The 15,369-nt window shown below is 37.4% G+C and overlaps 1 protein-coding gene across 2 annotated transcripts in view; it reads left to right on the forward strand.

Annotated features, from left to right (window-relative positions):
- The window catches only part of LOC127625927 (SLIT-ROBO Rho GTPase-activating protein 2), a 147,991-nt gene that overhangs the window by 93,408 nt on the left and 39,214 nt on the right, over positions 1–15,369 (forward strand). For both annotated transcript variants that reach the window (XM_052101403.1, XM_052101404.1), the window contains exons 5-8: positions 1,639–1,701; positions 8,441–8,656; positions 11,820–11,948; positions 15,109–15,330. In XM_052101403.1, coding sequence (XP_051957363.1) covers positions 1,639–1,701; positions 8,441–8,656; positions 11,820–11,948; positions 15,109–15,330 — 630 coding nt within the window. The remainder of the gene's footprint in view (positions 1–1,638; positions 1,702–8,440; positions 8,657–11,819; positions 11,949–15,108; positions 15,331–15,369) is intronic.

A 15,369-nucleotide genomic window follows, 5' to 3' on the forward strand; every position in this document is an offset into this window, starting at 1 on the left:
TACCATGGCCAACAGGAAGGAAGCTATGTGGTAACATGGTTATTGATTAAAGATTTGTTTATTATCTCTCTTACCCACATTTATTTTAAATGTCTCATTTTAAAGTAACAGTTCACCTAAAAATGGAAGCAATATGGGTTTGGATTGATATAAGGGTGTCTAAATCATGACAAAATTAAATTTTTTGGGTGAACTATCAATAAGTCGGTGGTCTTCTATGCCCGTTCACACACTTCCATCTCAGGATATATTTATCATTTCAGTCACATATTTCCATCATTTGAATCACTTTTTCTCCTCATGAATTCAAGAGCTTATTGACATTTGTCCAAAAATGTTAAGAACTTCCAAATGTAAAAAACCCCACAAAAAGGGAAAATGAAAAAATTGATGAGTGAAAGCCCTCTGGTAATGCTATAGACTTATTTTTGGCTGGCTCTCAAGCTATCTACCCACAGTGAATGAAATTGGAGAATATTCAGTGTCGGGCTTGAGACTTGCTCTTGCAAGCACTTAATTTTCATGTCATGCTGTGCTATTGTTCCAGAGCTTCCTCTTACAAGACACAGAATCCACCAGAATGGCAAACTCCATTTCACAAAGTTCACCAGGGCACTTTATTCTACAGGTTCTAAGAGGAAGTCTCATTTAATAAATGAGAAATGGTTTTCAACTTCTCTTTAGCTGCAGATTTGTTGACTTTCATCTTAAATTGGTTGACATTTCAACAGAAATTAAATAATTTTTTATTGCCTACACCAGAGTTTTTTAAACTAAGGATCGCGACCCAAATTGCGTCATATAGCCATACATGTTGAGTCATGATGTATTTTGATATGCATGTAATTATTTTCCTTAGTAAAAGTAACTGAAATTGTTAAGAGCAAATGCGCTGTGTTGAATGCACTCTTTTACACTGTTGCACTGGCCATGACTGGTTTTCGGCTGTTTTCCACAATTATTTGATAGTGTCGGTCTCTCACCACGATAAGCGAAGCAGGTGCGGAGGTGATGCTGCCAACAGGTCACTCCACTTGACATCACGACACACCGCTGTTCACTTGCACACTCGCAAATCAGAAAGATGACAAATTATCAGAAAGTATCGCTTAGTTATAAGTTAAATTAACTTAAATATAGTTACAGTATCTACTGCATTGACTTAGTTACTTAGAAGTGTAGCTAACTACTTTCAATTATGAGTAGCTTGTACCTAGGTAAGCTGCAGTTTGAAAGTGCAGCTTTCCCCAACTATGAACTCAAACATGTTAAAAGCATAATGAAATGATAAAATAACCCCTTTGCAGTGTGTTCCAGGATAATCTGATGAACTGTGCAGCAGTATAGTTTGGAGTAGATGTGTATGAAGTTAGCTGGCACTGACCTCCATTACTGAGAGGGCAGGTAGCCGTCTCATCAGTCTGTCTTAAAGTGACAGCCTCAGGGCAAGAAAACCAAATTAGCTCCTCCACTGATATTATAAAGGATAGTTGGTTTGGGCAGCTCTGGACCTGTCTGTCAAGTGATGGAATACAGGGCAATACTGTTAATCATGATATACCCTATCATCCCACTCCCTGTCTTTCTATCTGTTGCTCCATTATTTGTCTTTTACTAATGATTTTTCTCTTCTTACAGAGTAAAGAGGTGGGCCTCCAGTTACAGGAAGATATGATGAAAGTCCTCAACGAGCTGTACACGGTAAGATAACAACACACTAAAACACGTTACCCTACTGAATTAACTCTAAGGTCTTCATATTCAAGATCTTTTAAGTCTATTTTGTTTCCCAGTCTGACTAATCTTGTTTAAATTGGTTTATGCTGGTCTACCTGTTGTTTCCAGCCTGGCAAATGTGGATTAATCTGGTCTGGTCTCCCAATCTGACCAAACTGTTTTAAGATGGTTTAGCTTGTCTCCCAGCCTAGCCAATCTGGTTTAAGATGGTCTTGGTGGTCATCCATCCTGGCAGAGCTAATTTAAAACGGTCTAACTGATGTTCCCACCCTGGCCAAGCTGGTTTAAAATGGTCTCCCAGCCTGGCCAAACTTGTTTAAGATGGTCTCCAAATCTAAATAAACTGTTATAAACTCATATAGCTGGTTGGCCAGCCTGGCCAAGTAGGTTTAAGGTGGTCAAACTTATGTTCTCAGCCTGGAAAATGTTATGATAAACTGGTCTACCAGCCTGGCAAAGCTGCTTTAAACTGGTATAGGTGGCATTCCCAGCCTGGCCAAACCTTTTTAAGATGGTCTAGCTGGTCTCTAAGCCTGGCTAAGGCTATGTTTAGCTGGTCTCCCAGCCTAGTCAAGCTTGTTATAGCTGTTCTAGCTGGTCTCCCATTCTGGCCAAGCTGGTTTAAGATGGTTTAGCTTATCTTTCAGCCTAGCCAAGCTCATTTAAACTGGTCTAACTGGTGTTCCCCACCTGGCCGAGCTGGATTAAGCTGGTCTCCTGGCCTAGCCAAGCTGGTTTAAACTGGACTCCCACTCTGACCAAACTTTTTTAAACCGGTCTAACTGGTTTACTAGCCTGAAAAGGATGGTTTAAGATGTTCAAACTTGTGTTCCCAGACTGGCTAAGCTGGTTTAAGCCATTTTAACTGATGTTCCCAGCCTGGTCGAGCTGGTTTAAACTGGTCTAGATGGTCTCCCATCCTGTCCAAGGCTATGTTTAGCTGGTCTCCCCGCCTAGTCAAGCTGGTTCTAGCTGTTCTAGCTGGTCTCGCTTTTGTTCCCATACTGGCTAAGCTGGTTTAAACTGGTCTAGCTGGTCTCCCAATATGACCAAACTGTTTTAAATGGTCTAGCTGGTCTCCCACCTTGGCGAAGATTATTTAAGATTGTCAAACTTGTGTTCCCAGCCTGGCTGAGCTGATGCTAAGCTGATCTGGATGGTCTCCCAGCCTAGCCAAGTTGGTTTAAGATTGTCTCTCATCCTAGCCAAACTGGGAGACCAGCTAACCACCTTTATCTGGTTCAAGATGCTTTTTTAAAGCAGGGTTCATCCACTATTTTCAGCACTGCCGGCAGTAAATCTGAGACGATCATCTTTCTGCAGTGTCTGCAGCTTTTCCACATTTCATTATCTTTTTGTGCCACTCTCTATTGCAAACTTCAAAAGGAGAGCAGGTTCACAATGTTCTCTCTCTCCCTTTCTCTCTCACTCTCCCTTACATCACCCTGCTGCAGCTATGAAGCACTGAGATTTGAGTCTCTGCCTCAGTAGAGTTATTTTAGTCTCTTGTGGTTGTACTCCAATCAGTGTTTTTGAGGCATATAGTTGGCTATAGTTATTCCTTTTTTCTTCTTGTCGAAACATTTTGTGAGATTTTAGTCTCTGCCTTCCCTCTGTGTGTGGTTGCATTACAGGGTGTGTCTTCGCTGTCTTGCCTCAGATTTCTAGTTTGGAAATGTTCTAAAGAAACCATTAAAATGCTACTAAATATTATGTGTCTTGGAATGGATGTGTGTATTTGAACAAGTCAATATAATGCCTTCTCAGAAAATAATTCCTTAGTCGAATAAGAATCATACATAACTGATGTATTTTAGTTTATGCAAACCAGTGGTATAGAAGTGTTTGAGAACATTAAGAAAGCATAAATTCATAGTTAATAAAGATATTAAATATGCAATGAATTGAATACACATTTCTGCTTAATGTGTATATTAATGTTTTTGGACACTTACTATGAAATCAATTAATGCTTAATAAAGGTCGTATTAAAGCACTTACTAATGGCTAGCTAAGCATTTTGCGTGACCTAATCTGAAGTGGGAACTACATATGTCTTATTAAACATTTATTAACATGGTTCAAGAGCAAGTATGACCAGCTGGCCGGGACCAGTGTGAGAGTTTCGCCCTTTTGGGCCAGTACTGCGTTGTCACTAAATCTTCCATTGATCTGGTAAATATGTTGTACATGTGTCCTAGTCTGATTATCAAACCACAACAGCCTGCAATTTCATTTAAGATATATCCAGTTCTCTTGTGTCGCACGCTTCAATGTGATGTATGAAGGCGTTGACCTGCTAAAAACATTACATTATGACTTCTGTAATCTGTGTATTAGATTACAGAAAGCAAATCGCTCATTTAATGCAAAGCATGCATCACGTTCCAGACTATTTATTTAATGAAATTGCAGCCTCTTACGGTGTAACAATCAAACAATCACGTAGCGAACTGCTGCTTATCCAGAAGTGTGACAAGGAAGACATTATGACAAAAAATATATTACTACTTCATAGTAAAAATGCAATATTAATTTTAATAAATATAATAATAATAATAATTATTGTTGTTGTTGTTATTATTTTAATAATAATAATAATTATTATTACTATTATATCAAGAATAAGTTTTTAATCTATACAGTGATTCTCTGTTGTGCCAAAAAATAACTGTTTTAGATTCAGCTGTAAATATGTTATTGAAGCACTTTATTTGATAATTGAATTTGATATTTTATTAAAAAATATTATTAATGTTTTAAACTTGGAATTCAGAAAAATAAAATAGAAAGCAGAATTAGGAAAGAAAATATTTCATCTGGTCCTATTTTTTTATACCTTACAATCTTAAACATTTGCATTTTCTTTGAAGTAATAAAAGTGTTTGATGTATTGAATATCTAATTTTGCTCATTGAAATGTCATCAAAGTGGTGATTTATCTAAAAATAGTTTTCTATGTGAGACAAATGTGTCTTCCTGAAGGGGGCGCCTCCTGACCTGAATCCTGAAAGCTGAATTCTTCATTGATTGGCATTCAAATCAACATTTTTGTTATACTGCAGACATTTGTATATAAAATACTGTGCTTGTATCTTTTTTACTACAAGGATTGGTACCTGAGATACAAATCTGCATAAATTATTACATAAAATGCCTTATTCAGTAACCACCAAAGAGAGGGTAATAAACCGTGTTTTGAACACTTGTCTCTGCAAAACCTTTGCTAAACAGGTTTTATTATCCTTTAATATAAGAACTTTGACTTGTTAATGGATATTATTTAATAAAAGTACATTTTTTTCACTGACTGTAAACCTCCCTGCCCTGCGTGTAGTAACACACACCTCTCGACGAAATGGGAGTTGAAGATTTCTGCACAAGTTTCCAAGTTAGATGTCCGATATAAAGTGACATTCCATTGCACATTCCTCAGTTGAAAGGTGGAAATTCAGACTCTCCGAGTTGAATGGAGTGCTTCATGAATCACAGCAACTACAATACAGAGCATCGCGACTTTCCTAACAAGAGCAAACATTTGTGGACACACACACACACACACACACACACACACTTACACACCAGGCACGTGTGGCAGTGGGCTCAACGTACTGAAGCAACGCATATACAGCAGGCGAGTGTTTCAAACAACTAGACAGAGTGCAGCTAAATGGAACAAAATGCAGCATCTTCAAAACTGAACTTCAACTTAATATAAAAAATGCAATGATTATGGGTCTCCTGTTATTTGAAAATAGACAGTTCTGACAGTCACTAAAAAACTAGTGTGCACTTACTAAGATTACTATGGTAACCTGAAGGAAGAACAAACAGAAGTGTGTTGGGCACATTCTTTCAGAGTTGGACACTGAATCTTCACATAATGATAAAATATGATGCATTATATTTTGAATCTTTTGTACATTTTGTAACACTTTTGTATTACAGCCTATATGTACTGAATAGACGATACACTGGAACTACAAGACGGAATGCAGCAGCCATAGACGTTTGTCAGACATGTTATTATATATACAGTTATGAACATGTAATCACCCCTTGAGTACTCGACAAGTACACGAGTAATTAGTCCAAGTACTCGAGTAGACAAAATGACCAAAATTCCCATCCCTAATGTACGGCGTGACAACGCCGCTTGTACACTTCAGTAGCATAGTAAGGACATTTTCACTGATGAAGTTTAATAGGCTCTGAATTACCAAAATATAAAGTCAATAATATAACGTTACATGCTCTTCGCTATTTCTAATATATCATTTGCTACAGTAATATAAACAAATAACACACTATTTGTATGTAGCTTATTAATGTAGGAACAATAGTATATAAATGATCAATTGACTATAATCTTATGCTTTAAAAATACTTTTTACCGTGTAGTTATTATAAAGAGTTACCAGGCATTTCTGGTGGTTTCTGTTTGTGCAATGTTGTGCTGTGTAGTTCCGCTACACAGTCAAAAAGACTGAGTAAAGTATTTTCAAATCTTTAAAATTTTGATTAAAAAAATGTCTATTAATATGTTATGCATCAACTACCCATGAACAGTAATTAGGACCAAGAAACACTGGATTATAGTTAACCATTTTTACAGTGTAATTCTAGCACAAAAACCTGTATTATCATTTAACCTCAGTTTTAACCTAAATAGCAGTGTGATTACAGTTTTATAGACTAAGCATAGCAGTATCTGTACCACCGCAGTGACCCATGTTCCTTGGCATTGCTGAAATTAGCACTGTGCATGGAAAATCTAGGGATGATTCAGTGGGTCCTTATTCATGTTATTATCCTGCAGTTAAGAGCAGTGTATTAGTGCTGCTTTCTTATACATTGCGTTGAGTTACGTGGGGTTTCCTCTCGTGTATGCTTTTAATTAGCAGCTAAATAATCCTAATGACTTAAGTGTTTTATTTTTGAAACACTTTTTGTGATTCTGCACATATTTCTGTGTTCTCGTACTTATGGGGGGAAAGGAATAGTTTGGGGTTTTCGGGGTGGGGTATTCTGGGCTTTAATGTGGTCAGAGGAGGGCTGGTGATACTGGCTCGCTTTGAATGACGACTGGATTCCCCCTGTACAGATGCACACATGGCCTTCTGGGAAATGAGTGTAACCCATTTCAATAGCTCATAAATAGCAAGCAAATCCTTTAATTAGAGAGTTAAGGATTGTGAAAATAAACCTGGCATCATTTTTAGTGACATCTGTGCTTTATATAAAGAAAGGGAGGAATGAATGGAAAAGATGAGGATGATTATCTCAGCCTTTTGGATATGAGAGGAATCCGTTTGGCCCGAAAATGGTCAACGGGGTGAGTTTCCTTTTTGCAATCTCAAGCATTCTTCCTCATTAACTCAACAGTGACGTAAAGGGATGTTGACCCAAACACTTAAATTATGACATCATTTATTAGACCCTCATTCCGTTCCAAATCCGTATGACTTTCTTTCTTCCACTGAGAAATTTCGAAGAATGTTGATGCTGCGCTTTTTGACATGCACGTAAAGTGAATAGTGACTGATGCTAGTATTCTGCCTAACATCTCCTTTTGTGTCAAACATGTTTGGAACAACATGATGGTGAGTGAATTAGAATGAACAGAATTTTAATTTTTGGGTGGACTATCCCTTTAAGAATGGAAACGAGCATGACTTGGCTATGTACTTTACAAAGCAATAATGAGGGAATTGCAGGTAGCCCCCTCCTATGTTTGCCAAATTTCCCTCATAAGTGTTTCCTATTATTGATGACTTTTCAAAGAGCTTACTAAATGTATTATACCCATCATAGATGCTGACATCCTTATAAAAGCCAATGTAAATGGAGGGAAATTGAGTGCATTGACTTCCTCTTAGTCTAGCAGGAAGTGATGGCTTGGTATCATTTCTCTAGTTTGATTGCAAGCACAAAAATTGTGTCACATTCTTTTTAAAGGAGCAGGGCTTTGGAATGAGCTCCTGCCTTTAAACACAATCCCAAATGTAGCATCTGCTGAGTACTAACTATCCAGTTTGGTGGCATCTTCCATTACTTGGCAACAGTTATGGATGATAGAACAATAGCGTTCTCACTGGGTGATAGTTCACGCAAAAATAAATGAGTTCCAAACCCATATGTCTTACTTTTTTCTGTGGAACACTAAATAATTTTTTCTAAACGATTAAAGGTTAATGGTGACCATGGCCATGCCTGGTGCCTATTCATTTTCTTTTTTAGTGCGGATACACGGGAAATATTGTCCTCGTGCTGGAAACCCATGGTGAAGTAGTCATATCACTTTTTTGTCTGCATGATTGACTATGAGTTGACACTTTTTGTGCAAATGATTTCAGAGTGTAGTTTGATAGCTAAGTTTTTTGTTTTGTGAATAACTGTGTGTTGTAAAGGCTGACAGGTCAGTAGTTCTAGTGTTTTCCTGTTCCTGCCTGTTATCTTTCCCAAAGCAGTGTGAGGCATGCTAAACAATACTCATACCTCAAAATATAATCAGGATATCTAAAATAATGAAATTCTTAAAGCTTTTCATGGCTTAAATGAATAGTTCTCCCCTAAATAGAAATTATGTTGTCTATTACCCTCTTTTTCATACAGTGAAAGTGACTTCAAACCAGTGGTTTGAGCATTAGACATTGGCTAAAGTATGACTTTCACATTTAACCTCCTCTTCCTAACCCCATAGGTAATGAAGACCTACCACATGTACAACATGGACAGCATTAACGCAGAAAGCAAGCTGAAAGAGGCGGAGAAACAGGAAGAGAAGCAGATGAGCCGAAACGTGCGACACGAGGACAGGCAGACCCCACGCTCGCCCGACTCCCTCACTAACATAAAGATTGAGGAGAAACATGTACGCCGTAGCTCCGTCAAGAAGATCGAGAAGATGAAGGAGAAGGTGAGAATTAGGGAATGGCGGAAAGAGAACAGCCAATAGCATGTATGTTATACGGATAGCTCTAAAGTCTGATTGGATGAGCCTTGTTCGAAGCCATTGTAAAATGACTGTAGGCGCACACATGTGACCGCACATTCTATATTAATGTGCCAAGTTGCTACCTTACTTTTTTGGCCAATGCCAAAATCCTAAAGTTTAGGACAATGAACTATATTAACTGGCGGAACAATTATTTATTTCAATTAATATTACTGTTAAATTTGACATTGTTTCTTTTATCATATTGCTATTGCCGCTGTTTTATAAAAGCAATTTATAAACAAGCAAGTTATGATGCCAGTTGCCTTTTTGATATAGAATAAAGCAATAGGCCACTATTCTCACTATGCTACTTTAAGCAGACTATATAAAAAGGGGCACTGGAGCGCAACAGTTAGGTTCTGGAAGTAAAAATCCCATTCATTTTTCCCATTGGACAATTGTTTTTAACAATAATGGTAACATTTTCAATAAGGTTGTATTTGTTATACTAATACAATTTTACAGCACTGATTAATCTTGGTAAATTTCAATTTATACTAATACATTTTTAAATGTAAAAGTTTATGTTAACATTAGTTAATGCATTATGAACTAACATGAACTAACAATGAACAATTGTGCTTTTAAAATGAACATTAACTATGATTAATAAAGTCTGTTAAATATTGTTTGTTGTTAGTTCATGATACCGAATGCATTTATTAATGTTCATCCGTGAGCTCTATAGTTGTTAATTGATATTATATGCTTCTGATAAAGCCATCAGTCTGTGTTATTTCAGCTTTAACTTAAATAAAATTGTTGCACTTAATTGCAGAATTTGTGGTGAATAACTACACTACCCATGATCCTGCAGAGAAAAATCCACCAATCAAATATGTTTGGAAAGCAAAGCACGCCAAAAGAGCCATGCAATGAACGCCCACTTCCATAATGCACTGACATACACTCTAACTACTTCTATATTTGTATATATCTGAATATTTTGCAATACAATTTAAAATATGCTGTTTCTATACTTATAATGAACAACTTTGATGGATTATTGTTCACTCCCTAATGAAAAAAGTCCAATTCAATTCAAAGTTTTTAATGTTGTTATTCATTTCTGAGCTGGTTGGTTTGGTTCATGACTTTAAACGGTTTCATGAAGGATTTTAAGAAATCCATATGGAGAAAGTGAATGGGAAAAATACTTCCAGAACCAAGACAGATAAAAAAGTGGGGGGGAAGGCAATGTTGCGCTGTATTTGCTCCTGTAACTCAAAGGTGAGTATTTTGAGTGTTGTGATTTTTCCTATTTATTTATCTATGATCGGTTTATTTATTCCTCCTTATACTGGTTCTCGTTCAAATAAGAAAGAGTAATGAGAGCTGAACGAATGGCGTTAGTAGAGTTAATGCAATGAGGGATCAGAGAGCTGGAGAGTTTCTTAGACAGTTGAGGCAGAATATGTGGAGGAAAGGTGAACGTGGGCAGAAGAATGAACAGATGGAGAGAGATTTCAGAGAAATGAGAAAGGTGATTGAGTAGGAGCTGAGAGAGAGAGTGGCAGAAAGATAGAGAGCAGCAGAGAGCAATGAGGTGGTGAGAGGTACAGAGCATGCCGTCATGGCCAGATGGTTTTGAGGGTCCTAAACCTTAAGCTGGACAGCTTTAATGATCTGTTGATGATTCCCATAGTGACATTTTGGATATATCACTTAATAAAAAAAGAATCAGCTAAATAATCATGCTAAAAATAACCATGCTTTAATATTCTGTGATATCAGTATTCAGACCCTTTCTTTTTCATACAATGTTAGCAGTTATGTTACAGCCTTATGCTAAAATGCTTTAAATTGTTTTGTTTTTTTAAACACTAATCTATACTCCATACCCCATAATGGCAAAGCAAAAAAACTGATTTTTGATAACTTTGCACATTTATTAAAAAGAAAAACTGAAATATCGCATTGACATAAGTATTCAGACCCTTTGCTATGACACTTGAAATTGAGTTCAGGTGCATTCCATTTCTCTGGATGATCTTTGAGATGCTTCTGCACTTTGATTGTACACCTGTGACAAATTCAATTGATTGGACATGATTTGGAAAGGTACACACCAGTCTATATAAGGTTTCATAGCTGAAAATGCATATTTTAGTAAAAACCAAGCCATGAGGTCAAAGGACCTGTCTGAAGAGCTCAGAGACAGGATTGTGACGATATAATGACCACTATAATGTATAATTGACCATCCCAAGCAAGCAGTTTCTCAAATTACTTTAATTACTCTCATTGGTCTTATTTTGCTTGTATAATCTAATAATTCAGCAACTCATCAAAATGTTATGTCCATTTATTTGGTAAGTAGCTGTGGTATAATTTACAGTCAGCCAGTCATTATCACAATCTAAAGCTCTTCACGGTGATACAAAACCCTTCGCAATTTTGCGTGACCAGCTGAATGTATGCTTTCCCTTATATGGGCTACTTGTCTATCACAATGACAAATTACAGTGTGCATTCATTTTTGGGGTGCTTGTTAGTATGTGGGTGTAACGTGGTATTTCTTAGATTACAGGCATACAATTCATACAATGTCTCAGTATGGTAATGGAAATATTCTGAACAATAATCAGCAGTTTAAAAAATGTATATATCAGGTCAACATACACTGTGTTGAGAATGTCTTTAGATGATGTAATTAGATGACATAAGGCCAGAGGTCAAGGATTAACATGTCTGGTCCAGCTTCTGTTGTCAATCCTTGTCTTTGTTCTTGTGGAGATCTCTGGTTGCCATCTCTGTCCAGTACCACCATTTGACAGTATGACTGATGGAATCATCACTGGGTTGTTCCACTAGGGCCATCTCTGTTTCCACAAGCCCAACAGCAGCTCCTCTATGTGGAACCCACCGGAGAGAGGTTGAGGTCACCCGGCTGCCCATTTATAGAAGAACATTTGTAATTTTTGTGTTTGTGGTGCCAGCTATAACATTCCCTGAATAACAGGGGCTTGTGGAATCCAAACAAGGTGCCATCCACAGTGAGCTCATGAGTTTGATTTCAAAGGTTTAATTCAGAGTTCTTATTGTCTCATCCATCCTTGTTGGGTTTTTTTTTTATTCTCAGAGGCAAGCGAAATACACTGAAAACAAGCTGAAAGCTATCAAAGCCAGGAATGAGTACCTTCTGGCTCTGGAGGCCACCAACAGCTGCGTCTTCAAATACTACATCCATGATCTGTCTGACCTCATAGACGTAAGTCCACCTTTATCATATTATTATAACTGCCTGTTTGTGAATATATTTGACAATCTCTCTTTAGCTCTGGTTCCTAACCTAGTGAGCTGCCCTTTCAGAATCTGAATCAGAATTAGCTTTATTGCCAAGACAGAGATAATAATTAAAAAAAGTGAAAAGATAATATAAGTATATATAGAAATGCACAATTTGTCTACATAGGCAGTTTCTTAATAGGCATGGAACCTCTTAAGTAACTGATTTGGTAAGCTGTGGATAGGCAGAAATAAGGCTTCGCACATGAGACTCGGCTCGCTATTGTTTTCAATAGAGTAAGATGTTAGCATGCTGCTAAGCTAACAATGTGCGCATACAAATACAACATTTAGTACAAAACTACACAGCACATACAAATAATGGGTGAATAATACATTTTTAATTCCATTACCGCATACTTTGGAAATCAAAGGAAACTAAGAACAGAGTTTTCAAATGAAAACAGCTTAGTGTGTTTGGGGCTCTAGGAGTCGTTCAGACCGAATGTGTCCTTGCATTAAAATGTGAGACGTATTGCAACTAATAGAACAGAAGCAGTTTTTTTAACAGTTAGTTAAAGTTCTTAAATCTTGAAATATCACCTAAAAACGTGGCAGACAAATGCAAAAACATGAGGAATGTAATTTTCCTTGATTTTTTTGACATTTACATTTACATTTATGCATTTGGCAGATGCTTTTATCCAAAGCGACTTACAGTGCACTTATTACAGGGACAATCCCCCCCGGAGCAACCTGGAGTTAAGTGCCTTGCTCAAGGGCCCAACAGTGGCATCTTGGTGGTGCTGGGGCTTGAACCCCTGACCTTCTGGTCAGTAACCCTGAGCCTCAACCACTGAGCCACCACATACAAGAGGTATTAAGTAGCGTAACGGTCAAAGACGTCCATCTAGTGCATGTTTAGGCTAAAAAAACAGCACAGACAATGCAAAATAACATTCTGTTTGAATAGCTTTTTAGAATGTCATGAGGAATGTAATTTTCCTTTATTTTGTGACATACAAGAGGTCATTGTCCAAAAAAAACCTTGCTGTAAGTTTCAGAACTCAAAACTTCCTCTCTAGTCCGAATTTATTGTTTCCACTCTGCAAAAACTACGAATTCGTACAGTCAGCCGTTTTTGTCAGAAAATAAACCATGATCAGGACTCCAACAGAGAGAGGATTACACAGTTTTACACAGTTACCAAAGAAATACAAAATTGCACACGAAATATTAATGTGCGATCGAAATAATTGTATTATGTAAGAAGAAAGAATAGCGCGGATTACAACGAAATACAGTGGTGTAGTTCATGCTAGTGGCTGCCGTCTCATCTGTCTTGCATTAGCCGGAACATCCTGGTATTTCTGCCGGGGGAACGGGACAGCCATTATCCTGTATTTAATTCAACTACAGATGCGAGCACCCGGGTTGACTGTCCATCACTGCTGGATACAGATTTATTAACCCTTGACATTCGCAGCTGGTTTTAGTCTAGACCATTTTCACTGTTCTCAGCTATACAGTATATAGAGTTATTTTGTCACCAAATCTTGTATGCCTGAAAATATAAGTATTCCAACTTTGTTTCGTTTTTGATTGTTATTTCAGTCAGGACAACTATAGTAGTTAGATTTCATGCTTCACATAAATTGGAACATATAGATATTAATGATTGCTTTCAGGGGATTTTGTAAATCACTTGTATTTTGTACTTTTTTCATTCATTCAAAAAAAGTTCCATGAGTGTTGGTGGGGGGAATTTGCACTTCAAAGATGTTAGTCAATCATAACTAAGTGGGCATGGATCTTCAAGTCTTAATTGGGATAGCATAGAAAACTGTCGGAGTGTTTCAGACAGAGGGCCGGAGACAGGTGTAAAATTGTCATTTAATACTATATTCTGACTGTTTTTTTGTGTGCACAAACCTGTACTAACATTTATAAGAGAGCCTCAAGGAAAATTAATGGTAAAAAAAAAATTGTCCTGAATGTTTCTGCATAGAAAGTGTGAGTTATCTCACTTTGTAGTAATACCCTGTGACAGTTTGACAGCGTACTGCCTCATCAGGCTTATTCAAGTCTGACCCAGCAGGTAGACCTGCAGCAAGTCCCCTGGGTGAGCTCCGCAAGAGGGCCCACTTGTCCCATTCTATCAGAATCACACTTTTTGTAGCAGGGCAGCCACAAAGTGGTCAAATCTCCTCTTCATATTACCCTCATTTTCTGCACACTGGGGTCCACATACTTCTTGAACAGAGACCTTTTCTGAGTAAGGAGATGTGAATAAGAGTGATGGATTTACTCTGGGCAGTCTTTTATTTTATGCTATCAGAGTGTGGAAATGAAACTGTCAAACTATAATAAGGGTTAATAGAAAAAAAATGGTGAGTTGGTTTCTCAGTGTGCAGGGGGAATAAAGGGCCTGGCCAAGTTACCTCCCTGTGGAAATTCAGAGATGGTCTGTGTTTTGATTGGACAGCACTGTTTTCACAAATAATATGTTGGTTTCAGCTTGAGTTCTACAAAAACAATACATAATCAGGTACGGTGGGATTTAAAACTTGAAATGCTCCTATTTTGCATTTTTCAAATTACATGTTTAGCATTTTATTTCTTGGCATTTAGTATGTCCCTCTTGGCATGAACTGGCATGGACTTCTGGCATAGCATGGTTTTTACAAAACCTGATGATCCGTGTTATTCTAGCATAATTTGAGAATGTTCCAAAGAGCATCTTTTGGGCTTCAAATGAAGCAAGGAAATCTGACCTTTTTAAATGATTATTGTCAATGTCACAAATTTGTTTATTAGTCTTAGTCACCAAGAAATAGTGCAAAATATCTTTATCTTATGTCATAGAATTTCTTTGTTTTACAACATTTAATTTATTCCCAGATTTAAATTATATTTTAAATCCCAGATGTTCAATGTGTTCCCAAACTTTTGGACCCCATTGTATGTTGTGTGTGCAAAACATTTTTTATGTTGTCTCCTGATTGGAGATTTAAAGATCGTCATACCTTCAGTAAAAACTCTACATATAGCATAACATCTTGCATTTATTTGGAACGCATTTCAATTCTTGACTCAACAACCAAAAATACCAAACAAATTCTCTTTTTATTCCCCTCTCTTAGTGCTGTGACCTGGGCTACCATGCCAGCCTGAACCGTGCACTGCGTACCTACCTCTCGGCCGAGTTTAACGTTGAGACTTCCAAGCACAGTGGTCTGGAGACCATCGAGAATGCTGCAGAGAACCTGGAGGCCAACGCAGACAAACAAAGGCTCATGGAGACCTATAACAATGTCTTCTGCCCTCCGATGCGATTCGACTTTCAGTCTCACATGGGTGATATGGTCAGTATATGATTGTTATGATTGCTTATGACATAGCAT

Source organism: Xyrauchen texanus, chromosome 32, assembly GCF_025860055.1.
Source record: "Xyrauchen texanus isolate HMW12.3.18 chromosome 32, RBS_HiC_50CHRs, whole genome shotgun sequence".
NCBI classification, from domain to species: domain Eukaryota; kingdom Metazoa; phylum Chordata; class Actinopteri; order Cypriniformes; family Catostomidae; genus Xyrauchen; species Xyrauchen texanus.